The sequence below is a fragment of the Rissa tridactyla genome, chromosome 6 (assembly GCF_028500815.1).
Source record: "Rissa tridactyla isolate bRisTri1 chromosome 6, bRisTri1.patW.cur.20221130, whole genome shotgun sequence".
Classification (NCBI taxonomy): domain Eukaryota; kingdom Metazoa; phylum Chordata; class Aves; order Charadriiformes; family Laridae; genus Rissa; species Rissa tridactyla.
In genome coordinates, this window is record NC_071471.1 from 17,054,442 (window position 1) to 17,081,189 (window position 26,748).

The window sequence follows — 26,748 nt, forward strand, 5'->3', positions numbered from 1 at the left end:
TTCTGTTATAAGTTATTAACAGGATCCTGGTAGAGTGAGCCACAGATGTTGAATCCAGGCAGATCTGCTTGGATAATGATGGAAAACATGCAGGTACCACTATTGTTACTGGACCTATTCTAAAAGCAGGTGCAACCCAGCGATAAATGAAAAGATGGAAGCACGAATGCAGTTAAGTTTTCTGCGGTAACATTCGAGCTGTGCCCAGTGCTGCACTGAATGGAGAAGACAGTATTTCTGTGTCATCTTTGCCTTCCTCTGTTTCAATCATTGAGGGAGGCTGCTCTCATGCTCTCTTGTTTCAAATCCTGTAGAGTTGCTCTGACAACCGGAGGTCAGGCAATATGAATGGGTAACCCAGAAATGTTGCCAATTTTTTATAATACTGTTGAATACTTTTTCTCAGCCATCCAGGTATTCCCTTTTGACACAGGCAGTATTTGGAGAGAGGATCCACTGGATTTACAATCCTTAATCAAACCTAAGAATCTGTCCTGTGATTTACTATCGCCTTGACTGGCCATTAAGGTTACTCACCCAGCACTTTGTCAGAGAATGTTGAATCACTGAGATTTTTTCATCTCATAACCACAGCACAGACTGTTTTGTTGCACTTCCCCCCAAGCCCAAAAATTAGGACACAGTCTATTGTAAACTTGCATGTCCATTAAATGATGTGAATATAGAATGGGTTGGAGTATCTGGGAAATTAAGTCCAAGGGTGCCCAACTGCAACACAATCAGCCAAACATAACATTCTTCTTGCTCCTTACCTTCTGGGGAAGGGAACTCTACTTGATAAAGGCAGATTACTAACACAGTTATAATTCATGTTTAGTAAGCATTTGTATTCTTGCAGATGAATCAGTTAAAAGGACAGATCTACACAGTATGGGGACATCCTGTTTTATTTAAAAGACGAAATGTGGCTACTTAGGCATCATAAATGAATAATTTGTTGCATTTTCAAGTTTCCATTTGCATCCTCTTTGGAAAGTCACTTAGAAGGTTAGAAAGACACAGTGAGCAGGATTGTTTTCTATATTTTATGGTTAAAATTTCTAATAAAAAATTGGAGAAGACAGAAGAGAAAGTGATATCATATGACGCCTTAGTTCCACTAGTACATAGCATACTGCTATGCTTTCATGACCTGATGAAAAATATGAAGATACTTGTATATGTAAGCTGTCTAAGTTTCAAGGAGAATAATTACTATTCCTGTTGTATATATGTTTGTGTATTATTTTGGAGAGATGGCTGTTAGGAACATGAACATAATCCATGAACGGTATACAATTGATGTATAGGAGATGATTTCATTATTTCACAGAATACAGGGAGTAATACATTCCCAAATATTGATAAGGCAGTAGGTGTAAAGTACGTATGGTTTAGTGATGATTTTTGTCAGTGTCAGGTTGATGGTTGGACTAGATGATCTGAAAGGTCCCTTCCAGCCTAGGCGATTCTAGATTCTACATAATTTTTTTCCCCATACAATGCAAAATTAAACTGTAAAATTCATTAGCACAGAATTTCATAGAGTCCAAAAGCATATATTGGTTCAAAATGTGATTAAATAGATAATGGAAGATGGGTCTGTTTATTAAATACGGTGGCATTGTTTGCCCTTAGCTTAGATAGCTTAATACCACTGATTGCAATATGATGAGAAATGCTAGAGTATTTGTCTAATTTTTTATTATTTGCCCTATTTTTATTCTCTTCCATAAGCATTCCTCCTGATCACTACTGGGGAGAAAGTAAATGGAGCTTTCATCTGCTCCGGTATGGATGTTTTGGATATTCACATAAATGCAACTGTTTAGTGTCAAATCTAGTAATAAAAGTACCCATTCTAAAAATCTGTCTATTTCTGTTGTAACTGCCTGTGTATTGTAACTGCCTCTGTCTCTCCTCCTCTCTCATTTATGAGAACAGAATTCCTCAGGAAGACTCTTGAATTATGGAAGGTGTAAGTTCAGCCTTGTGAAATACAGCAAAGAAATTCTGGAATCTTTTAATTTTTTTCTGTTACAAATTGAGTCTAAGCCTTCATGCCTTGCTTTTCTCTAAAACCCTTTGAAGTGAACCTCATTGATACCGTGGATGAGATGCTCAGAGGTTTTCCAAATTTGCAATTTTGATAAAAACACAAAGATTTTGTGACCGTTTTTGGTTAGCTCCCACGGCATAAAAGGCCCAAGATTTCCAGAAATCAGTGAAGGACATAATTCAGTGCACTTTATACTCTTAGGTATTTATCTTTGTGGAAATGTGGTTAAGAAATAATAACAAGTTACAAATTAATGGAGAGTTCAGACTTTGGAAGGTATTTGACACTGAAGCAAAGTTTTCAGTGTTCATGTTGCTTGACTTGGTAATAGGTAGGCCCTTAATCAACTTAAGGATTTTCTTCCTGGGAGCTAGAGAAAGCTCTCTTTACAGTTGGATTTTTTTCCACTATGAAATGTTTTGTATTGGGACATTATTCATCGTTGTATTGTGCTCACTTTAAATTTTCATGCCTTTAATTATAACACTAAGTGGATTGCTGTGTGATATGATAAGTGATAAATTTCTGGTAGGGAAAGTTTACTGATTTATATTCTGTGGATGATTGCCATATGACGTTCTTATTAGATAACAGAATAACTTTTATAGATTTCCTGAGCTCATTAAATAAAATGACGACTGAGGCAACATCACAATGCCTGCAGGTCGGGTTAAGGTTGAGGTGCTCTCTGTGCTTTGAGTCAAAGAGACATATAGTTAAGAGGAGTGCAGATGCTCCAGGAGCAGCAGAAGAGGGTCTGGAAGTCCCTTCCTGAAAGACCTTCCTGGAAGCCTTGCAGCTTTGTGTCCAAACAACATACAAGAAAAGACAGAGGGAAGTGGATAAAGAATTGTTGTCTCTGCAAACTCTTTCCTGCAGGCAGCACATAAAGTTAATGCTGCTTCTAGCAATGTTACCTTCAGGCCTACATCTCTTCCCCTCCTGCAGAAAGGAATCAGTGCTAAGAAAGGTGAAAGAGGCAGCAGAAGCAGGGCACTAGCATAGAATTGTGAAGAGGTTGAGTCTGATGATTAAAAGTAAGAAAATTTGGCACTTCATCCTAATGGAGAGTGCTCAGGGTCTACAATTGCCAAAAGGCAATTTTCTTTAAAAAAGACTGGTTTTGCTGAACCGATTTGTTACAGATCAATGGGGAAGCCAGTCTAAAACATATTTAGGAATCCTGTCTTCTTTTTTCGGTACAATCATTTGGTGCCATAGAGTTGCAGATAAACTCATCTATTCTAAATACATACCGTCCCAATTTCTGTTAAAATATCTTTTTTATAGCATTTTTCAAAAGCTTCATGAGTAATTAAAAAAAATAATAAAAGAAGGTCAGTGGTAGTTTACTAACCCACTAATTCTTGTAACTCAACATTAGGAGGTGGCAGCTCATTGCTAACAATGCTACCGTTGTCTAAGTCCTACTAGGCAAAGAATCAGAAAACATTTACAAGCTAATTGGAAGTTACACGAAGCATTCATTCTTGCAACACACGTAGCATGCCATCAGAAATCAGTGACTAACAGAGCATTTATTAATAGAACCAGCCTCAAAGACTAAACAATGCGGCTGATTTGAGCACTGCAATTCTTGGGACAAAGTCTGTGCCCACTCTATCCCACAGACATGGTAGCATGAAGAAACTATGCCATGGCTGGGCAGTGAAGCGATTGTGACAAGGGGATGTGAAAGGATGGTGCATGGCCTGTGCACTGTAGGGAACAGCGCTTTTCAGCAAATCAGTGCATGAAGCCAGAGGTGACCAGTGGATTTGCAATTACAGTTAATGCTCCGTGATCCATGGGCAGTTACTGAGATTGTGGATTAAGCAAACTGTGCATGCGGGGCTAGCTAAGGTGGCTTACAGTGAGAATGCGTGGGAATGCATGGGAAAGTAAAGTACTGTGTTTGTGCTCTCACAGAACGTAGGTTTGTCTCGGTTTCTTAGCTGCTATAGCAGGCCAAGCCAGATGGAAGCTGTTCTGTGCAAAAAACTTTTGATCCTACTGCAGTGCCCTCCTGAGAGCCCATATTACCTGTTTTTTCCACTATCCAGGTCTTCCCAGACCACTGAAAAGCCCAAATAATGGAGAGCTGTCAGCATTTGAAGAAACCTATGCCTCATAGAAACACAGAAAGAGATGTTGTCTTGACTGGGGAGGGCCAACTGTTTTGCACACTGCCTGTATATCCTGGGCATATGCAGGAGAGAGGTATGTGATCTTGAGCAGTATAATAAAAGAAGTGCCCATAGGATAGTGTCATGGATTCAGCTGGGATGGAGTTATCTTTTTTGCTAGCAGTGGGTGTAGTGCCATGTTTTGGAATTGGGACGAAAATAGTGTTGGTAAAACACTGATGTTTTAGTTGTTGCCAAACAATCAAGGCCTTTTTTGCTTCACGTACCGTCCCACCAGCAAGTAGGTGCACAGGAATTTCAGAGGTGACACAGCTGGGACAGCTGTCCCCAGCTGACCAAAGGGATATTCCATACCATACAACATCATGCTCAGTATATAAAGCTGGGGGAAGAAAGAGGAAGCGTGGGACGTTCAGAGTTATGGCATTTGTCTTCCCAAGTAACCGTTACGCATGATGGAGCCCTGCTTTCCTGGGGATGGCTGAACACCTGCCTGCCCATGGGAAGCAGTGAATGAATTCCTTGTTTTGCTTTGCTTATGTGTGCGGCTTTTGCTCTACCTATTAAACTGCCTTTATCTTAACCCACGAGTTTTTCATGACTTCTACTCTTCTGATTCTCTCCCCATCCCACCAAGGGGGAGCAGGTGAGTGGCTGTGTGGTTCTAGCTGCTGGCTGGGGTTAAGCCACAACAGATAGCTAAATTGTGCTGCTTAGATTGTTGCAAATGTTTCACTTGTAGGTTTCCCAGATACCCATACTTCATAAAAATTTTCATTGCACTTTTTAAGATTATAGAGGTTACAACATCCCTTTAACTTCCTTCCTCAGTGTCAGCTCAGCTATAGTAACTGTAGCACAGTGCAGGAGGTCTGGCCACCACATCATATCAGTGGCTTCCTGATTTGCCAAAAGGGCATCTGGTATACAACATTCACCCTGCCCAAGCCAAGTGGTGCTGGCTTGTAGGGGATTGTGTTCCTCCCTTTGCTGATTGCTCATTGCTGGCTTGCTCAGTTCTCGGTGCAGGTGAGGAGTAACCCAGCTGTTCTGTGATTGTTGTCTCCTGTCTTTATCCTCCAGGCCTTTTCTAGGTGGCAGTAGTAAAGTACATAGGTTTAGAGTGAATTCCTACAGGAGACTGGTTGTACCTTGCAAGAATTTATCTCTCGAAGTATACAGCCAGGGTAAATGTAATGATTTATTTGTTCAATGAAAAATCATATTTACAGTCTATATTCTGTGATACTGCCAGGTGATTTACGTACATTTATTTGAATTGCCATATTTTCCACTCCTTTTGGTAGACTGTAAGGTATAACGTTAGATAAAGAAATGGAGAAACTCATTGATATTCTTTTTTCTTTCTTTCCTTTTTTTTTTTTTTGCCAGCATTGTCTGGCAGTGTGGGCAACTTGGAAGTTCAATCATCTATCTGCAGAGACACCAAAATACAGCTGAGGACACTCTGCTACTCAGGATTAGGCCAATAATAGTTACTATCCAATAATAGTTACTGCAATTACAGACTTTTTCATTTTTTCTTTAGCAAATAAAGGAAGATAGCATACCTCCTGGCATAAGTCACATGTCAGCTCCAGGAAGAATCCTACCCTGCTGATCCGAGATAGAACACAGCTCAGTGCAGCACGGTTCACGTGAGCATACACATGATGGGGATTAGTGAAATTGATTTCTGAGGAAATCCCACAGGTATTAAGAGCAGTGTCCTATGAGTTTAAATCAATCAAAATTCAAATGTTTACTGATTCTTAGGCTGAAAGTGAACCTTGGCCTTGCAAAAATACAGTTTCCCTAAAACACAATTAAGGCACAGAGAGGAACAGCAGAATGGGAACAGTGTTATGGCAGACAGTGGTGACTGATGAGGGGTGGAACCAAGCTATAAAGAAGAAGCTTTTATTGGAAGGTCACTAGAAAGGTGGAACCTTCCTTTCTGATCATGAAATTTAGAATTTTTGGAGGGGTCAGAAGTACACTGGAGAGCAGCAGTTTGCAGTTGGAGGTTCTGGGGTTACTACTGGTCTATAAAATGTTAGAACATGACAAGCAAAACAACTGAGAAAATATAGAGAAAAACACATGTTTTCCCAAAAAACCCAAACAAAAAGTAGGAAAATGGAAGTAAAGTATGAACAATCAATATTTAGACTAAATTTTATTCAGTTAAATTAAAGTTACTTGGTCTCTAGACTTCTTTTAAAAGCCTGCTTCATTTTTGGATTATTTTTTTTTTTAATATTTTGAAGACTAAATGTCCCTTTAATTAAGTAGGTTTGAAACACGCTGCAATAGAGGCTAGTCTTACCTGGGAAACAATCAGCTGCCCCAACAATTTATGTTTGTATAGTTTGTTGGCTATTTGATTGAACCACTATGGGTCAAAGGCATTACGATTTGTATATACACTGATGGGTACGCCATCTTTATCTTTAATAATATAAAATGTGTAAGGTTCAGAGGTCAAGGGAGCAATAGAAAGAATCTGGGTTCAAAAATATAATCTTCAGTGCAGTAGACAGTGGGGTTGGCCTTCAGAGCCTCTCTCTGGTATTATTCTATTAGTGCCAACTCTTGGTTAATCTGAATGTCTGTCTTGCTTTTAGACTTCATTTCCACCAGTGAAGTACTACACAAATTTCACCTAAGGGACACAAGGCTGTTTACAATATCAGTAAGAACTTTAAAAGTCCTTTTGTTTGAGAGAGTAATTAAAGTGTGTTCATTTCATTGGGGTTGCTTTACCAGTGCTTCAGAGATTTACTTAGAACTTTTTGGAGGGAGAAGGAAGAGCAAAGGAGTATAATGGGGCAACTACATTCCTAAAATTCCTTCTGAACTTCAAAATCATAGGCGTAAAATCCAATTTCGAGGTCTGTATATGGGTGTATTTTGGTCTGGAATAAGTAGGAATGACAAACCAACACTTCTCGAATGCATATACTGCCCCTTTTATTTTTTTCTGCTGTATTCCTGAAGAAGGGTTGCATATTTTATTTTATTTTTACAGTTTTCTTCCTTTTAAGTGTCTGGACATACGTTTATCTCTATAAAATCTCATAACAAGCCTTCACGTTTCTATCATTCACATCGTACAGCCCTCAATCGACAATAAATGTCATTTTTAAATGAACCTCATCCGTTCTTAATTTGTGCTTCAAGGATTAGACTCAGTCATACAGTCTAGCTGTCATCGCCTTTAATGAACTCTGAAGGGAAAACTAACATATCTTTGTCTAACAGAAAAACTATTTATTAGTTTTGTTATGTGATTTTAAAATAAAACAGCTTTTGAATTGTGAAAAAAGCTAAGAGCATTTAAAAATTTGTAAGTATGATTCATTAAGTGTTCCAAAATTCTGCACATTATAGTTGAAGAGCACTTTTGAGAGCTGAGATGATTCAAGCAATGTCTTGTTATTGATTGAAGCTTTAAGAAGTATAGCAAAAAAAAGCCTTAAATTGCATCCCTGCTGTTTCCTGGAATCTTTTTGCTATCTCAGTAGCAAACTGCTTCCAAATACCTAATCACTCTTGCACATTAACCTAACCAACCTTGCCCCGATCAGACTCCCTGTAAAAACATTCAGTTGTTACTCAGGAAGCTGTAAACTCCGAGTTTTTGCAAGATGCATTTTGTGGGTGGTTAGACCACCATCTTAATTTTAAATGGGTTTCAGGGAGTTGGTTGCTATAGCAACAGTCTACTTAGTGCTTTTTTCAGAGCAAAACCCAACTTGCCTGTATGTTCGAGGGAAGACAGAATGATTAAGGAAGGGAGATTGAGCTTGTATTTCTCCGAGAACCACAAATTGCAGCATCCTCTATCTAAGGTATGCAGATGGGAGAGCTGCTCCTTTTCCTCAGTGTTTTTCCTGCCGCTGACAAGCCCCTTTTGATGTTTGTGTAAAATGCAACCTTCCCTTATTTCAGAAATGCAACTGTACCAGGGTTAATTAAGGCTAACACCCAATCGAATATTTCCTAAAAGTGCAGCTGAAAACAGAGGGCTCAATCTCCCTTGAAAAGCTGGAGCTGTGAAAATTTCTGATGCAGTGTTTTGTGTAGTGTCTCCTACTGTAAATAAGGCTCCCTCTCCATCCTTACTGAAGTCAGATGGAATTTTTTTTGCCGTACATTTCTCTGCCAACGTCTCCCTGGTTGTGTATCACAGCCCAGAAGCCACCTTGGCTTGATTTTGTTCCCCTTCTGTTGGCTGTGAAATGGAAAAACATAGCAAAGGGGCTGGGAGAACAAAAATCCTTAATCCTGCCTCATTTTAGGTTGCTATTCTCCCATCCCTGTGTCCTTCAGTCACCATCTGCACCTCTATTAATGTGACCAAAGCACAGAACCCAAGGCTCAGTTCTGTGGCTACTGTTGGAGTTAAACAGAGCTTGACCGGCTTGTGCGGGTGATGTGCAAGCCTGTCTGCAATTCGATTTTCACTTTGTGCATAATCATTTACAACATGCTGCAGGTTGGGATTCTGCAGAGTCAGCACATTTCCTTTGCAGAAAGAAATGGGGAGGAAGAGAGGAGCCTGTGACAGCAAAGGGCCAGTTCTGAATGACGACTTTCCTTCCTTTGTGTGAAATCCCTTTCCCAGCTGTTCCTCACTGCTTCAGACTCAGCCGGCGAGGTGGGGATGCAGGGATCTTATGAGCCTGGGGACGAGGCTGCCTGCCTGAAGAGGGGTCTCCAGGCTCTTGAGGGTGAGGAGAATTGTCTGGGGAGGGGTGATGAGCTGCGAGGAGGTGTCAGCTTATCAGGCATGTGGGAAAGGGGTTTTGAAGTAGGTTCGGTCACCAAAAGGGAGCAGAAGGAATGTATACCGTGTGAGAGGAAAGAGTTGAGCCTGTTTGGGGCAAGTTAGAGGGAAAGTTGTCATGAAGGGAAAAAGAGGTAGATTAGGAAAGGAAAATATCACAGCTAGAGAAGATTAGTAAAGAGGAGATGGTGAGGAGATGGGGCAATACAATCTGCATTTTTCTACCTTGTTCTCTGTTGGGAAACGAGAATCATTCAATCGGAAATAAGGACAAAGAAGGCCTTCCTTTTTCTTGGATCTCCAGTAACCTTCCCAGTATCTTTACCTGCAGACTGACAGTTTCCCCTTGGATGATATAATCACCTCAAAGGAGAGGACGGCTGATTGTGGGAAGAGAGAAAGTTGTTGGCTGCATCATTTGTGCGGTTGTCATCCCTGGCTGCCACAATCATGAAGTCCCACAAGATCTTTTAAGCTTTACCTGAATAGGCCTACATAGCACGTAGAGAGAGGCTTAGATTTAATGCCTTACTCCGAAAGAAAAATCTAACTTACAGTACTTCTTTGCTTCTCTCTAGCCTGAGCTGTATTGCTGTCCGAGAACTGCAAACATCTTTCTCACCTTCAAATGTTGCAAATGAGATGCAATCCCCATGATTTGAATGGCATAAGAAACTCGCCACACCAGCTGTATACAGTCTAGCCTTTCTTGAAGAACTGACAAGATGAGTGTGCTTAAAACAGAACAGACCTGATGGGGAACTGTGTTCATTTTGGACATTTCCTTAAAAGAGCGCAGGTTCCCTGTCTTATTGTTCATGAGCACTTGCTCATGACAACAGTGGTTCATGCCTTTCACTGTGATGGTCAAATTTTTTGCTCTTACCTTAGCCAGATTTAAAATGTTTTGGTTTGGTTGGATGTTGGGGTTTTTTGAGAAAAATGCAGAAAATCTACTGGTGCTGAGCATTTCTGTGCTTTCTGTCTCCTTGGACTATCAGTCTTTGTTTACACAGAGACCCCAGACTTAGATACTGAAGCATGTCCTCTGCCCTGAATATACAATTACAACAGTGTCCATAATCTCCCAAGTGTTGCCAGGGACAGTGCCTGTTCTGGGGACAAATAGATGTCAGAAAAGGAGGAAATTAAAAAGGAATATTTTGGGAGTTTTACAAAGCAAAATTGATATGTACAACAAAATAGACATCAGATTTTAAGAGGTGCCTGAAAAACACACACTAAACAAACTAAAGGTTCATAACACAAATGAGAAGGCTTTGAAGTTTGTATGCTTAAGTAAGTTTGGAAAAGGGAGTGCTAAACCCAGACATTCAGAAAGAGCCACCGTCTGGCTCAGGGAGTGCTGGTTGCCAGAAGATGGGCTATTTCAGGTTTCATAATTCTCCATTTGCCCTGCTTTTGCCACTTGTTTTCCAAGCACCTACCGCAGCCCATTGGCAGAGGTAAGGATGCAGTGGTTTTTGGAGGACTCTGGTTCTGTCTCTCTCTGCATGTTCTGATGGGGGGAAGAGAACTAGAGATTTTACACTTGAGGTCCAAAAAGCTGAGGTTACCAGGCTCTTCCATCTACTCTTTTTTCCTTGATGGCTGGTGGGTATAAACGCCAGCAGATTTGTACAGAGCATTCTCGAGCTGAGGATCTGCTTTGCGTTCGGTGTCTCCATGACTGTACTCCAGATGGGGCAAGATTCTCTCCCGTTTGAATGAAGAAGCCTGCTCTGTAACTGGATACTAGTCTCTCACTTTCCCCTTCTTCCCACCCTTACGCATTCCTGGCCATCACAGCAGAACAGAAGTGAAGCAGTTTTTCATCAGAATGCTAACTGATTCTTCCCTTCATTTAAACAAATGGGGTGATATTTGGCCCAGTCCCATGCAGATAGTTATCAGGTCTCTAGCCCAACTTGTAGAGACAAAACCTGACTTGTATTTTTGCAGGTAAGTGTCAGGTAAGACACTAAGCCTCTGAATAAGCGGTTAATTTGTTTGCATTCTGCCTTGATTTCTCCCCATTTCTCACACAGAGGCACCGTGTTTGTTTCATATGCCCTGTCCCTCAGCCCATGCTGCTGTCCACAGAAACTGGTTTCTATTTTTTTTCCCCCTCCATCGCTGCCCCCCTAAAAGTCTCACATTCAAGGCTGGAGGAGACTGGGGGCCAACCTCTGCTCTCAAGGTTAAATCTGGGAATTGTTCCCCAGCTTCAAATTTATGCTGATGCAATGAAGATGAGAATTTAGCTTTCTGTACTGTTGTCAACAGGGGAAAAATAGAGTCTGTATAAGACTGTATCCATGGAAACCATCCTACTGCAATAGCGGGTAAAGCAGCAAATCAATTTCTTCAGTTTTAAAATGAAACACATTTAACAACATCATAGTGCATCTGCCATTTGAGCGATCCTCTGTGCTGATAACTGTGTTGAAAAACCCTTCTTTAGCAAATAAGCTGGCAAGAACGTTTCTTCCTCCTGGTAGAATTCTGGTTTTGGGTAGAGTAAGCTTTGATGACAAACTCTCGTGAAGACAGTACAGTGAGGTGGAGCCAAGTCCAGAAGCAACAGTGTTTAATGAAGGAGAAAATTGTTTAATTTAGCATTTAGCCCAAGTATCTGGGCACATGATGACTAACACTCAAATGTATTAGCAGAGGCAGTGGCCTGTCACCGCTGTCTCCCCACTCTTTGCTTCTGTGGTACCATATGAGACAAACAGCACATTTGTACTTCGTGATGCATTCGTCTGAACAGGAGTGTGTGTATGTGCTTGCCTGTGTGTGGATGCGGCTAGTGGACTGTCAGATGAGATTTCAATATCTGGTTCAGTGCAAGACGATCTGGGCAACTCACATTATAAAGGTGTATGTTTCAGAGCCAGAGGCATTTCCAATGCAGAAAATGTGCTGGCTGTCTCTGCATTTTATTGTTTTTACATTTCATCATGTGATACTTGACAGAGGACCTCTTTGCTATGCCATGGAGGAAGCATGGAAATACATAGATTTTTTACCTCAGGCTTTGAATGTGTTGCCATACTCTTTCCCTGCTGTGTGCAGATGGATTATGCCTTTATTTTTTCACCTGTTAAGGCATCTCTCCAGCAATTTTGAGAAATAATACCATAGTTTATCCGACAATTGCTTCTATGCAGATGAGGCTCCATTCTGCTTTTCCTTTTTTTCAAATCCAAATACTGCAGTCTGCCTTCCCTATGCCTCACGGATAGAGAAATATCTGTCTGGGAGAAATGCAACCTTATTCAAGACAGAGGGAATAAAGTTGAACCAGGAGGGAATAAAAAACATTCCAGAAATTGCCTAGACTATGCGTAGCCCATCAGTTGGTGAGGATCAGATTCACATTCCTCTGTCACTTTGCAGTGTCCAGGCTGTATTTTATCTGCTTTTGAATCTCAGTTCCTAGATAACAGCAATCACATATGCAATACTGTCTTCTTTTATCTACAGCTGCCCTATCTATTATGGCAATCCCTCTTTGATTGACAGTTATCTATTTTTTGTGACCTGAGGGCAAGCTTATTGCAACGCGCTCTTAGCGCTATCACTGATGCATCCAAAAGCTTCAACTGGTGCATAATGTGTCGGTTCAGCATTTGCATGAAGTGAGCACATATTGTTGGGCGCACATGGGGGTTTTGTTGCTCTGCCACATCTACCAGTTAATGGAAGATGCAGTTCAAACCACATTTAAATGGTAGAAAATGGCTCAGTGGTCTGAAATACTGCTGTTTGCAGAAAGTGCTTTGTTCTATCTGTGACCAGTTGCTATGACATGCAGTGTTGTCTGTCTGTTCGGTCAGTTCCAGAGATTTTAACGGTCAGGAAAAGACATCCCAACTCACTGCTCTAGGACAGTGTTTCCCTTGCTGAGGATATAGAGTTTCCTGATGGAAAACATCTGGTCAAAAGGCACAAACTTCTGCACTTGGTTTCTATGGTCCATGAATATACAAATCTAGGAATCCTCCCCATATTCAGGCGATGGACTGCATTCAGTTCCTAAGTCCTAGCCTTTCAACACTGAAGAATGAATATTACGCCTTTCATTGCACTTCCTATGGGTAATTTCCACTTTCTACATAACTCCTCTATGTCCCCATGTAAGTTTGCCATTCGCCATGGGGGTTCCTTTACCATCAGGGTTCAAATTCCTGGTGAGCACAGATATGAGGCATTTGCAAATGTTTCTCTAAAATGCTGGGAAAGGGAAGAATGGAAGAGGAGCTGGGACTGGCACTTCTCGTACCCGTTCTTCGTCACAGTTGTGCACCTGTGTTCAGCAGGGTAGGGAAGCCCCGGAGACCAGGCATGGCTCGGGGGAGCCCTGCACACTAGTTGGAGCAGAGAGGATGGGCTGATTTGTTACTGTGAGTACTGGGACAAGAGGAGATGGGGGAACAAAACCTGGAGATTTTAATGGCTTTTGATATCAGCTTTTCCTCTGCCTCATGTTAAATGGCAAGAAAGTTGACCTTCTCCTTCCCAGCTCCTCAAGGTCAACCCTGGGAATCCATGGGAGGGGCAGGGGCTGCACTGGAGCTGCTTATGCAGCATTTGTTCTGAGGGAGAAAGCAGGAGCCACCTCTGGATCGGTCACTTCTCTCACAGCTCCCAAGTGTGGTATTTCAAAATAGTGAACCTTGGAGCATTCTTCATGTATGAGCTCTTAGGGTTTGCATAGTCATGTCCAGAGTAGGAGTGTTTCTCCATGATGTCTGTCTCCATGGATTCAGAGGTGACACCATGTTTGTATGTTGCCTCTCTTAGACTACCACCCCCATGATTAAGGCAAAGATCCTGAGTCACCCTCAAAAAAAATTAAAATTTCCGGCAAATCTGTAGGCCATCTGTTAATGTGGGCAGGCAAGAAGATACTGCGTAGGAAAACTCAGGCACATGGCAGTGTTTATATCTGTCACCATAGCCATTTCTTTTAACCATGTTAAATGACATTTTAATTATTGTCTAAATTCTTTTTCAGTAAGAAATTGTAACAAACAACAAGCCTGTAGTGAAATAATTCATTGAAATGAGACCATTCCTCAGTGTCACTTTATGAACATGCAAATTCCATCTATATTTTAAAATGCCATTCATTGTACTGTTAGAGAAACCTCTATCAAAAATCAGCACATCCCTTGGAAAAAACTTGAATTGTCTTCTCTCTGGGACTCAGGTGGTAGCATATGAACTGCGTCACGTTCCTGTCACTGCAGGTATTGGTGCTGACACATGGTGGCATACAGCAGCTTCCATTTGATACAACGCAGTAGAAAAAGTGCCCCGAGTCCAGTAGCGTCTACTTGCAATATGTTTTGTATCGTGTAAAGATACAGTCTCACCATTTCTGACAGTCATGGCAGCTGTGGCTCCCTTCTCCAGTTCTACCAGAAAGCAAGTGACTCCTCAAAATTAGAATCCCTTTGTGCACTCTTAGCCTGCAAAGGCAGGGATGTGCTTAGCAGTACCCTGTAGACTAACGTTTGCGACAAACTAAAAATATCAGGCCAATGCAGACATCGATCTGCTGTTCTAACCCTAAAGCTGTGCCTAGCACTGGTTTCTTACACATACCAGCTGTGCCCACAAACCTTTCCTTATTTCAGAAATAATCTAATAGAGGCAAGTAGTTCTAAGGACTGTGGTGTGTCCTTTAATGCCAAGTCCTGACCAAAAATCTGGTGACACAAGAAGGTGGCTTGCTAGTCAGCATTCTTTTCAAAAAAAACAAAATCACTTCTTTCACTAGAGGAAGACCTAGTTCACTGATGAGCAGGTTATAACTAGACAATGTGTTAGTAAAGGGTATTGACGACTGACAGGCTCTGGCCCTTAACCTCATGCAGACCCCTGAAAAATATCCCTCCCTGCGATGGTAGACTTGTTAGTGGGGAAGGGCACTTTCACAAAGATTTACATAGCAAAGTGTGTGGCTGAATCTTCCAAGACTTGAAAATGTGAGGGTGTTTTTGCCTCATGCAGAGAAAAACACTGTCCTTTTAGTTTCTGCTGCTTGGAAAGCCTTCAGAGATGACCAGAAATCAGTCACACTGCTGTGAGCCAGAGAAGTGTTGTGTTCCCTGTGTCCCTCCATCCAATAATGAGCTGTTCCTTAATTCTCTATCCTGGCCCTTGCTGCAGCCTCCTCTCCAGCTTCCACCACCTCCAAAGGCTCCTTCTCAGGGTGCCAGGGCTGGGCAGGGTCCAGCCAATCTGTCAGATTTGGCAGGGCACACAATAGAGAATTTACACAAGTTTTATACTTCTACAACAGATTCCTCTCAGCAACTGAAAGACAGAGGATTTCTCAGCTGGCGTAGAGTTCGAGCAGTCTGTACAGATGGTATCTGCTCTGGCCTAAAGCCCCGTGTGACAGGCAAATCTGAGGCAGCACAATGACTGCGTACTTGATCAGCTCTTTCTGTTTTACAACAGAGGTGTTTCTTACCTATGTCAGACACCAAATTCTGGACCTCCCTATACTACGTAAGTGTGGCTCAAGGATTTTCAAAAGCTTGAGGTGCAGCACAGACCCTGTAATCCCTCTCTTGAGAAGCTTGTCAAGCCTTGCATACGGAGCCTGCCTTGGCTTCAGCCTGCCACAGCACTGTTTGGCCAGACACCAGCTGCACCTGCTGGAGATAGACTTCAGGCTTGCAAGAAGGAAGAACATCCTTTCGGCACACTTAGCAGCAGCAGCACAGTGTTGTGGGCCTTCCCTTGTGCCTGAGGGTGTACCATATATATGCAACTGCAGGACAGGGTATGTCTGTCTGTCCCATGACTTAACATGGCAGATCTCTGGCTTTCTCCTGTGATGCCCTGCATAGCAGCTCACACGTCAGGACTCCAGTAGAGAGCTCTGTCTAATATCCAGTTATCACTCCAGAGGGGAAGCAGGGCATAATTTTTATGCTGTCATTATGTAGCAAGAGGATTTCATGACCTGGAGTGAGGAGTCTGAGCTGAATGCTGCCAGCAGTCTGACTGTCCAGGCAGCTATATCCAACATGTTGTTCCAAATGTGGCAGATCCTGGAGTGGGAGAAGGGAAAATTTTCCCTGCTTCAGCTGGTGTAAGAACTGCTGCACCTGGGTGGAAAATGGGGCTTCAATCTTTGCATGGCACTTGTAAGACTCCGTGAATGTGATACCTGCTGTATGTGGCCCCTGGTTTGGGCAATTGTGTAATTTAACTTATGGTTACTCTTAACTACCACACTGAAGTGAAAGTTAAGAACAATGAAACTGTAAAAGTGACAAAGCCTGAGTATATATCAGACTCTGCTGCCTTAAGTGACCCTCTGTGAAAAGAGAACAGATGTTACTTATTTCACATTTCATTTCAGACTCCCCATAAGCACTCACCTTCTCAGTGCAGGTGTGTTACTGGTGGTTCCTCCCTGTCCCTGCTGTGTCTGGGGTGGCTGCCTCTGGGCGAGGGGACAGACTGCTCCCTCCGGCCAGGCCCCTGCAGGGGGTCTCTGCATAACTCCACGGCCCTGGGCTGCACTGCTTGTCCTCCTTGGGCTGCAGCGTGTCAGCCAGAGACACCGTGGTGCTGCATGACGCTTGTGAAAAAGTAGCAGGTATGTCCGAGCAGACAGAGTTAAAGAGAGGTAAAAATGTTGGTCTACTAAGAGTTGTAGCAGGGGCAGAGTCACTTGGACTGAGATCAAATGTGAAGTCTTTTAAATAGGAGAGTGCTTGGTTATTTAGCTGGGCATATTCAAAATTTATCTTGCTTCTAGTGACCTCATCTAGGATTTTTGCTCTGGTTTTCTGATCTTCAGAGCGAATTTGCTCCCCATTTTGCCTCAAATGATACGGACTGCTGGATTGGAAACTTGTCTCATAGTTGTATTGGTTTGTGCTAGGAATACTGGAGTATTCTGGATTTTGGGCAATGCAGTTGCATTCATTTTGCAATAATAACTTGTTTTTGTACTGAGACATCTTACGAATGATATTGTTCATTTCTTTCCCAATGCATTTGTCTTCCAGGTGCTTGTTTTCATAGCTGATTTTTAATGATGCCACCTGTGATACACAGCGCTCTAAGAGCTGCACTATGTTAGTGCTGCTCTCCGTTGGCGTGGGGCTGATGTAGCTCTGGAAGTGTCTGAGAGTAAGAGGCTGCAGCGGTTTGTCACAGGAAATAGAGAGAGAGTGATACGTTGGTTTATTTCTGTCCTCCCTCTCGAGGGGATCCAGGAGTGAGGTCGCAGCAGTCTTGTAGGAGTAACATGATTCTACTTCGTGATTATCATCTAGCAAGGGGTTTTCAGAGCTCTGGGAGCCACTCTCTTTATTCGGCTTTTCTGGCAGTGGGTTTTTATCTCCGGATGTCTCACATCCTTCTGAAATTGTCGCCTTCTCATTCTCAGCTGAAGATGTCTGCAGATTGTCTCCGTTAGCCTGTGATTGTGGTGCATAACTTGATGCTCTGGTGGTTTCCACAGTCCCAGGCACTGTAGATGAATCCTTGTGGTGACTCCCTTCCCTTCCTTGGAAATCCAAATTAGATGTGTTAGGGCAAGAGTCCAGGCTGTGGTCTCTTTCAGCAATGTTTACCGAAGAGGACTGAGCTGCATGGTTGCTTTCATCCAAAGACACACATAGGTTAAATTTATTAGATTCTTCCTTGCTTGGTTTCTCCTGCTGAGCTTCTGTGCTCAATTCTTGCTCTGGACTGGGGCTTGGTGGGATCGATGAATCATTAGACTTTTCTGGCTGTGATTGAGGACTCTGAAGAGAGTCAGGGGAGGAAACGAGTCCTGAGTGTTTTCGCAGCCAGTTTATTATCCCCATGGTCAGTGAAAGCTCGGTATCACAGAGCTTTAGCAAACATTCTTTGCCTTTCCACGTGCTGTGGAAAAACCCCTGACTGATAATGTCTAGAGCTGGTTGGGAAGCCATATTCTCCTCAGCTCCAACATGAAAGCTGTAAATGGACAAAGGGATTTCAATAGCATGTTCTGAAGTGCTCTCAGATGTGCACAAGTCATCGTCTAGGACTGGGTTTATTTTGACTTCATTTGGGTCATAAAAGAGCTCATAAAGGGCATCTCCACTGTAGCTGTCTCTTGGAAATCTACCTGGGACCCCAGGGGTCTGAGCTTCCTTCATTTCATCATCTTGTCCAGGAGAGAATGAATCATAGTAACCTTCATCACTCGTGGATGTGGATTCCTGGTTGTCACTTTTCGGCGTTCCTGTTTCTGTGGAGCTGTCTTTGGAATTGTCACCATCTTTATCAGGTGATGCCTGGGGGTCTGTCACAGATGCAGCAGCCTGGCTTCTAGCCTTTTCCATATCAGGACTGGGTACCTTCAGTAACTTCTTATCAAACAGAGCACTCTGATGTAGCCTCACTGATTTGTTGATGTTGTCCCAAAACTTTGCAAATTCAACAGTCTCATTCTGGCCAGGAGAGGCCAGCTGCTCCACACCCCCTTGAAAAGAGCCCATGACAGGGCTGTCTTTGTGCTTGCTTCGTCTCAGCAGAACTTCTTTGCTGTTCTCCAGCTCCAGGTGAGCAGAGCTCTCATCAGCAAAGATTTCTCCACAGCCAGTGAGGGAGTCAAAGCTCTTCAGCGAGGCAACATCTTCACACAGGGTGTTGCAGCAGTCAAAGGACGAGTCAGACTGCAGTTCGCTGTCTGAGCAGTCTTGTGACGGGCAATCAGCTGCAAATGTTTCTCCGGTTTTGAAAAGATACTTTGCAAGACGCCCAGAAAATTCACTCTTGCAGCCTGGAGAGGACAGATTCTTGTCCTTCTCAACCAGGAACGTGAGGCTGTCTGGTTTATTTTTTTTAATATGAAAGATATCTCTGATCCCTTTCTTAGATCTCTTGAGGGAAATCCTCTTCCTGGGAATGGTTTTTGCGACAGCTGGTACAAAAGGCATCTGTGGCACAAAGTGCCTGTAATCGATCATCTGACTGCTGCACGCAGACTGGCTGGGGCTGACCACGCACTCTTTCTTACTGCTGGAGCTGGACATCCCCGAAAAGCTGATGCTATTGACAAGTCGCCCCTTACCCTTTCCAGAAAAACCTTCCTCGCAAGCCCTGCTGCTGGGGCTGCACTGCTCTGTTTTGTCTGCCTCAGTAACGCAGTCATGGGTTTTACTCTTCCTGACAAGTTTGTAGGAGGACCCAGATGATTTTTCCAGACTGTTGTCACCAGGTCCGTTCCTTGCTGCTCTGGTAGAAAATCTGTAGTTCTTGTGCGTGGCCAAACACGCGAGCTGGACTTCACCTACACTTGGGTTTCCCTCCAGAGCCACCTTTTTGTCTTTCCCTGTATCATCTTTATTGATGGGAACTGTGTGCACTGGTGGCACTTTCTCATGTTGCGCGCTGGATTTTATGAACGTCTTTCCTCTTTTGAGCTCCATACTGCTTCCTCACATCTGTTTCTGTAAAGAAAACAGCAGCATAAAAGTATTGTGAGGTTTGGTGGCTAGCACTTGTAAACTTTGAAAACATCTGGAGAACAAAGGGATGGATAGTAAGCATTATACAATTAGTTTTGTTTGTCAACAGAATTTTGCATCACGAAGTCATGGTATTGCATGAGAAATGGATCGAGTGAAACTAAAGGTATGTTGGCAATGGCTGGAAGATCCAGCTAGGAGAAGACAGTATACATGGGTTGGCAGCTGAGGCTCAGAGAACAGCGTGTCTGTTAGAAATGAGGGGGGTTGGATTTAGGATTATGAGTGCAGGATGGCTTTAAACAAGAAAGAGGTCCTGTTCCAAAAGTAGAAGAGGCATCAATGGAAAGCAATGCCTGAGGAACTTCAACGTGCTAGTGTGTGCATCAGGGAGGCAGCAGTTCATAAATCTGTACCTTTGAGGATGGCAAAGAGCTCAAGGTGGGAAATCTCCTGAGAAAATGGATCAAACATTTGACGCATGATGCTCGCTTTATATTAAAATAATCCTTACCTATGAATAGAAAATCCATAAACCTTCGTATTACTCTGGGAGGCATGCTGAAACCGAATTATTGTTTTTGCTTCCTCCTGAGCGGAATGTATAATTTTCTGCACTACTACTTTTATTGTAAAAAGTCAAAAATGCCGCATGGAAAATCACTGTTAATTATGACAGAAGTGTTGTTTCTTATTTAAGAAGACCAGTGTAATACACTGTGGCATTGCCACATTGAATCTCCATTGTGCATTGATTAGCTATTTCTAAAAGTACTCTTATTACCTCTATCAATGCCAATTTTGGTCTCTGACTGTATGCTTTAGAATTGAATCTGTTTTGTGTTTTCATACATTTAATTAGTCACGATTTATTTTAGCCATGACACTTTCAGTTTTCCAGCACTTATTTCATGGGCACATCTGATCCTTTCCTGCCTTATATCAACTTGAATATTGAGTAAGTCACTGGACTTACATAAAGGTAGGTCAGGGAAGAAGCAAGCACTTCCTAAAAGCTGTTAGAGAAACCAGATTTTTACTGGATGGGAAGCAGGACAAAATCTTCAAGTCCTGTTCTTGAAAGAATGGGATTAATGAGAACTCAGTTAATCATTTATCTTGTTTTGAATTGTGTAGATGTAACTAAAACCACTTACAGCCATTGAACTCTGCACCACACAAACACCACAGTGAGATCTCTAGCACTCCTTGTCAAACCGTATGTAACAGCTCTGATGAAATGAAAAATTACCAATACTCCCTTGAGAACAATGTTGGATCAGATCTATGGATCCAGACTTGCACCCAGTACAAAGACAGCCAGGGAGATGTTAAATTCAACACCAAGCCTTTGTACACTCTAAAGTACAACCTAAAGCAATCTTTAGTCTACATTGGACTGTAACGGCTGCCTGTAGCCTCCAGAGGCTTTCCAGTTGCCAGGGCTTGCTGGGAACAGCAACACTCTGACCCACACCTCACAAGATAGGGGTCTGCGTATCTGGGAGTTGTGTCACCTGCAGCACTTCTCCAGCAGGCGGATCAGTGACAGCCTGTTTCTCACAGAAGCTGCAAACTAGCAGGCGACTAGCAATATTTACAACTAAATGTAGGTCGGTGACAAAAGGTAGAAAACATAAGGGTAAAGTGTGAATATTTGACATCAGGAGTATGGATGCTATGGAAAACGTGGTGGGTGGTGATCGATGGGCATCTATGAGTATGATTGAGATATTGGCACATTTGTTTTCATTTGGGGCTGCGTGTGAGTATTGCAGAGTATTCTTAATGAACACCAGTAAACATTTTACTACACTGACAGGTATCTGGAATTCACTGATGCTGCAGGAAACTTGTTTTGCATATTTAGAAGTAGGTCACTGGGACATGATTACACTGCTCTTCTGAAAAGCAAGGTGTGATTGAGAAGAAATTCAGCATGCAGAACCCCAGCAGAGTTGTGAAAACAATCAGAAACAGCTGACGCAAGACCATTTATTAATATCTCAAAAATAAAGTGTCTGACGTCTCAGTCCTTTGCAATTCTGAGAGTAGGTACTGTGTCCCTGTGGGAAGTCTTGCTACTGAGAAGCTCCTTAGAGGTCTGTGGCATGGCAAATGCTAGCGTTACAACAATGTTATGTAGGACTCTGAAGTCCTACAGCTGTTTCTGCCCATTTTGAGTATTAAGCAAGAGTCATTTTTGTAGGAAATTGCAATTTTGGGAAGTTTTTCTGTAGATGCATTAAAAAGACTTTTAGAGGTGGATTTGTTTTATTCTGAAGTGTGAAATTATTAAAGCTAAGAATTCAGGACATCATTAGATAATCCTTTGAATAAAGAAGTCTTTTATCTGAATTGTATCTGCTTGATAAGAAACACAATAGACTGCCGGTTTGATAACTGGGTCTAGATACTTCAAGGCTTGTTCTTCTGTCTTTTTTTTTACAGATTAGGTGAACAGTTTTAGCATGAAAGGCCAAATGGCCTGAATAACATCTGTACTGAGAATATATGTAGTATAATAACATAAGGTACACTGAGGGCATCCTGTGCTACCTTTTCAGTTTCCTCTGATGAGAAAAAAAAAGCTAGGTATTGTTGGGGATTTTTGTGGAGGTTTTTTTTTTTGGTTTGTTTGTTTTTAAGATCTACTATACATCTAATCACCAACTTTGTATTCTAATCCTTTAATGTCTCTATTTAATCCCATATATTCTTTTTCTCATTTTCCCCCAGGATTCATGCCAGACTAATTAGTATCAAGTTCATTGTGTCATCCAGCTTGTCCTGTTTTAACACTGGCACAGTTTCGGGAATCTTCCCCATTAAAAATGTTATTAAAAATGAACACCAAGAAAGGGAGGATCTCCTCAGTCAACTCTTGGAGCGCTCTTAAGGGCAGACTACCAGAGTCTGCAGATTTTTTAAAATATTCGTCTCACATGCTGTTTTGTAAATTCCCATACTGTGAGTTCCTCTTCTTCCTCTATGATATACATTATCAATGAGCTTCTTTCCAAATATGGATCAGAAATAAATATGCCGCTCTCTTTGTGTGTCTATTAATACATTTAGCACTTTTGGTTGTAATGGACTGTACCACGGTACCTTTTTTTATTCTCTGCAGGGACAGTTATAGATTTATGTCTCTAACCCCAGAAGCTGTACCAGTGAAGTCAGAAACAGATTAAAGTGCTGTAAGGGAAAGTTAACCTCCAGTGGTTATGTAAAGCTAATCAAAATTATATGAAAAATGATTCTAGGCATTTAAAAAATGGTACATCTTCTCTGGGATTTCTTGACCCATGCACTCAGCTACACTATTGCCTGTTTCTGCTCCTTTTTATTTATTCTCCTCCTGGACTTAACTTGCAATATACTCTTATTCCACAGGGATAAAGAGTGTATGAGGCACTGATTGCCACCTTTGCAAAGGAAATATATTTTGCAATTAAAAATCACTATAAAGAATAGAAACCTGTGGAAACTAGCAGTCAGTTTACTAAGGCTAGGTTGTTCTGTTTTCAACAGGGTCTGGATGTTTTCTTTGTTAATGTTACTCGACCTCTTTTTTTAATATCTGTGAAATTACTTATGGAACACATGTTTAAATAGAGGACATCCTTGAATCTTATACTGGGCTACAGTTTGTCATTTACAATGATCTTAGGTGCAGCAGCATTGAGACTTCCCATCTATAGTAAATAGTACTTTTACCTGTCTTGATCATACCAGCTACTCATTTTTAGGATTTCACATGTGTCTATGCAGGCAATTAGATCTGGATTTTGGGATTATACTATAATGGAATAAGGTTTTGGTTTAAATTTGGATAATATTTCTCATAAAATGCAGAGATACTTCATGCTTTAACATATACCATCTGCGCAGTGTGTCTGACAGCCTTTTCATAACACCAGAAGGTTTTACTGTGTTTGTGGTTCATCTAAAAGTAAATTAAAGTTTGAGAATGGGAAGGTGAACACATTCCTGTGGGGTGAGGAGGCTTGGTTTTAGGACAATCAAGGCAATTGCTTGTAGTTCTGGGTCATGAGGACCTGAACAAGACTGAGTTAAGTAACTGCTCTGGTTAATAAGAGCCATATTCAGATGGCCTAAATTCTACCTAAGTCCAGGTCAACAGACGAGGAGGCCAAAGAGGGGTTCTGTGTAGCTGGACTGGATATTCATTAGAAAGCAGGAGGAAGATGGGTGAAGGCAGGATTCAAGCTGTGCAAATATTGCCTCTGTCATGTGGGTCAGAGAAGAGAGGGGTCACACCTGCCTCTGCCCATGGCCCCGAAAGCTTTCTGCCAGGCCGAGCTGTCTGCAATTTTCCCTCTCTGGAGGAATGGAGGAAGACTTGCTTTGGTTTTGGGGCTGGTGTCAAAGTTGTTATATGTTACTGGCTTATCTCATTGTACTTTAATGTGTCAGTAGCTAAAACAGCAGCCCTCTTGAATGTAATTCTAGGGAGATCATCCTTCTGGGAAAGTAGAAGTATCTGCTTCAGTGAGGTTGCGTGACTAGTAATAATAGTATTACGAAGAGGAAATATAGATGAACTCTCTGGCTTCAGCAGGTTTGGCTCAAAATTGCTTAAGTAAGAAAAAATATAGTTAACATTCATTTATTCCAAAATCTTATCAACTGTTGGGCTTGGACACTCTTACTTGATTGTTTGATGTGTAATTTATATATAATTATCTCTCTTGAAGACAGAAATAAGCAAAATTCGGAATACAGTCGTCATTTTGCGGGGGGGGGGGAGGGTAGGAGTGCTCTTTCTTCTTGTTTGCCTTTAGATCTTTCTTAAAATTGGCAGGTTGTGGAGATGGTACCTTGCTGTCTTTTCCTAAGCAGAATTCTGCATGCCATTCGGAGTCTTCATTTCACCTCCCTCCAAGCATTTTCCTTTTATTAAATTAAAGACTTGATAAGCATTGCATACTCTTTTTGGGTTTTGAATTTAAAAAGAAGGAAATAACTCTATTTGGACTGCTTTTATGGTTTAGGATACAAGTTTGGAGGGAGTCCAAAATCCCTTTTCCACAAGTGGCTTCATACCGAACAGAATTAAGATCCTGAGTATCAGAGTTACCTTTCAAAATGTTACCCCTGCTTTCCAAACAAAAATAGTAGCATAATTAAATTTCCTGAAAACACATGTCTGGTTTGGGCATTCAGACATGTATTATACTTAAAAAGGATGCATTTTAAGATGAAATGTTTTTTTAAAATATTTCTTGAGAAATTGTATAATGGGAAAGGGAAAAAGAATGAAGGGCTCTGGGAAGCTCTCCCTTCCTAGTTAGGAAGATTTTTAGTGGGCAACGGTTGGAAGTCCTAAAATGGAAAAACAAGCAAGCATGAGGTGGTGAGAGCCACAGTTACTTTTAAAGTCAGCAGACAATACTAATTTTTAATGCTTAGGATCTAGTCAATTAGCAATGCGTAAAGAACAGCTGGTGCTCCCAGTAAAGTGTGGGGGGGGTATTTTTGGAATAAGACTGTTTACAGTCAAAAACCTTAACTCCATCTCAGAAGATAACAGTTAATAATGAAAATATCTACTAATAATCATGAGCATATATTCCATTCTGTTAATTTGATTTTTAATTACAAAGCAATAAAATGCTCCCTTGCTAGAGGATAGTGATATCCTGTCTGCAGTTATTGTAATGACACTGTTTCTAGTAAGCAAATAAACAGAACAGTTCTTATGGTGAAAACCAAAGAGGATTTTAAAGCAGGGCTCATCTTCTCACTTAAACTGATTACCCTGCTAGTATCTCATCTCCATTAGAAAACAGAAAAGAGCAGGGTGGAAAGGATAGAGGATGTTATCAGGGACAGTCATGATTCACAAAACAGAAGAATGTTTATTTTTAAAGACGCCCGTGTGACACAGAAACCTGCATTGAGATCATGCTTCTTGTTAGGAGTACTCCTCTCATCATCGTTAGTGGCTGTGTCTTATCATTCCCCTTAATCATTTGTCTCTCTTGGGTAACCCAGGATGTCTAATTATTAGCATATAGATTTAGGTCAGGCAATGGCTTTCTCATGAAGAACCAGCAAAAAGCACATTGGTGTGTTTTTCTTCAACCTTAATTCCAGTGAGCACACAAAGTAAAATCTTACGCTCCCCAGCAGAATACTAGAAGGACGTGTAGTTAAATGCTTAATCTTATTAGCAATGTGCTATAGGGAAGCCTGAACCTTCCTTTAAGCCCTGCCAACTATTCTGTGGAGCTCGGGATTTTTCATAGTAAAATTAACCACGTTTCTACTCCCAGCATCCTGTCCCGCTGTGTGCCGAGAGGCAGGATGCCTGGGGGAACAGCAGCACCCACTGCTTCCCCCAGCCCCATGTGGGGCACCCACTGCTTCCCCCAGCCCCGCGTGGGGTGTGCGGCAGGGCGGAAGGAGGCTGAGACCACGACAAAAGGAGGCTCCTTCTCTGACAAAACCTCTGCATCCCTCACTCAGTTTTCTTCTATACCTGAGGCTGAAAGAAATGTAACTGCTTGAAATGTGCCAATTACACCGTGCAAAAGGGCAGCATAAACTCCTGCACAGGGACCTATCGAATCATCACTCTATTGCTAGAAGGCAGCTGAGCAGAAATTTCGACTGTCTACCTGAGAAGGAAACAGGGAATTTTTTACTTGCCCTGACCAGCAGCCTGTTGGGACCGGACAGCAAAGTGTTAATGCTGTCAGCTTTGGCTGTTTTCAGTAATTTATTGCTTTAAAAGGATATAGGAGGTGCATTTATATAAATACAGGCACACACTTGTCAGATGTATGGAAAAATAAGTAAAAAACAATGCTTCAAAAACAAGCAATCATCCCAAAATAATAGTCCCTCGGAGTCGGTGCGAGTGTCAGAGCAAATGAAATGCCATTGCAGCAGAGCAAACAATAAGGCAGATCACAAAAATCCTACTCACCATGTTTTATCACTGAGCAGAAATCCTCTGTCTCCTAGCCTTGCTACTGAGGCTGGTCTTTATCCAGAGGCTCCTGTGATGCTTTTCAGATTCTGAGGGGCTGGACCGCTGCTGCTCTCCAGTGTTACTCTCCTCCCCCTGTCTTTTCCTCCTCCTTCTTCCTTCATCCCCACCCCCTCATTCCTCCTGCTTGTAGCTTTTTCGTACCTTACATAGAGTCTAGGCTTCCACATGTAGCTAGATTTAGGAAAGATGCTTATTTCAGCCATCTGCTTGATGCCATGGAAATGCCTCCATTGCTAAGGAAT

General features: G+C 41.9%; 1 protein-coding gene across 1 annotated transcript in view; it reads right to left on the reverse strand.

Moving 5' to 3' along the window:
- Positions 1-26,527, reverse strand: part of AMER3 (APC membrane recruitment protein 3) — a 42,284-nt gene extending 15,757 nt beyond the window's left edge. The window contains exons 1-2 of the mRNA XM_054207196.1: positions 26,441-26,527; positions 16,408-19,464 (exon numbers count right to left, since the gene is read on the reverse strand). Coding sequence (XP_054063171.1) covers positions 16,426-19,443 — 3,018 coding nt within the window. The 5' untranslated portion in view covers positions 19,444-19,464; positions 26,441-26,527 and the 3' untranslated portion in view covers positions 16,408-16,425. The remainder of the gene's footprint in view (positions 1-16,407; positions 19,465-26,440) is intronic.
- Positions 26,528-26,748: the final 221 nt, after the last annotated feature.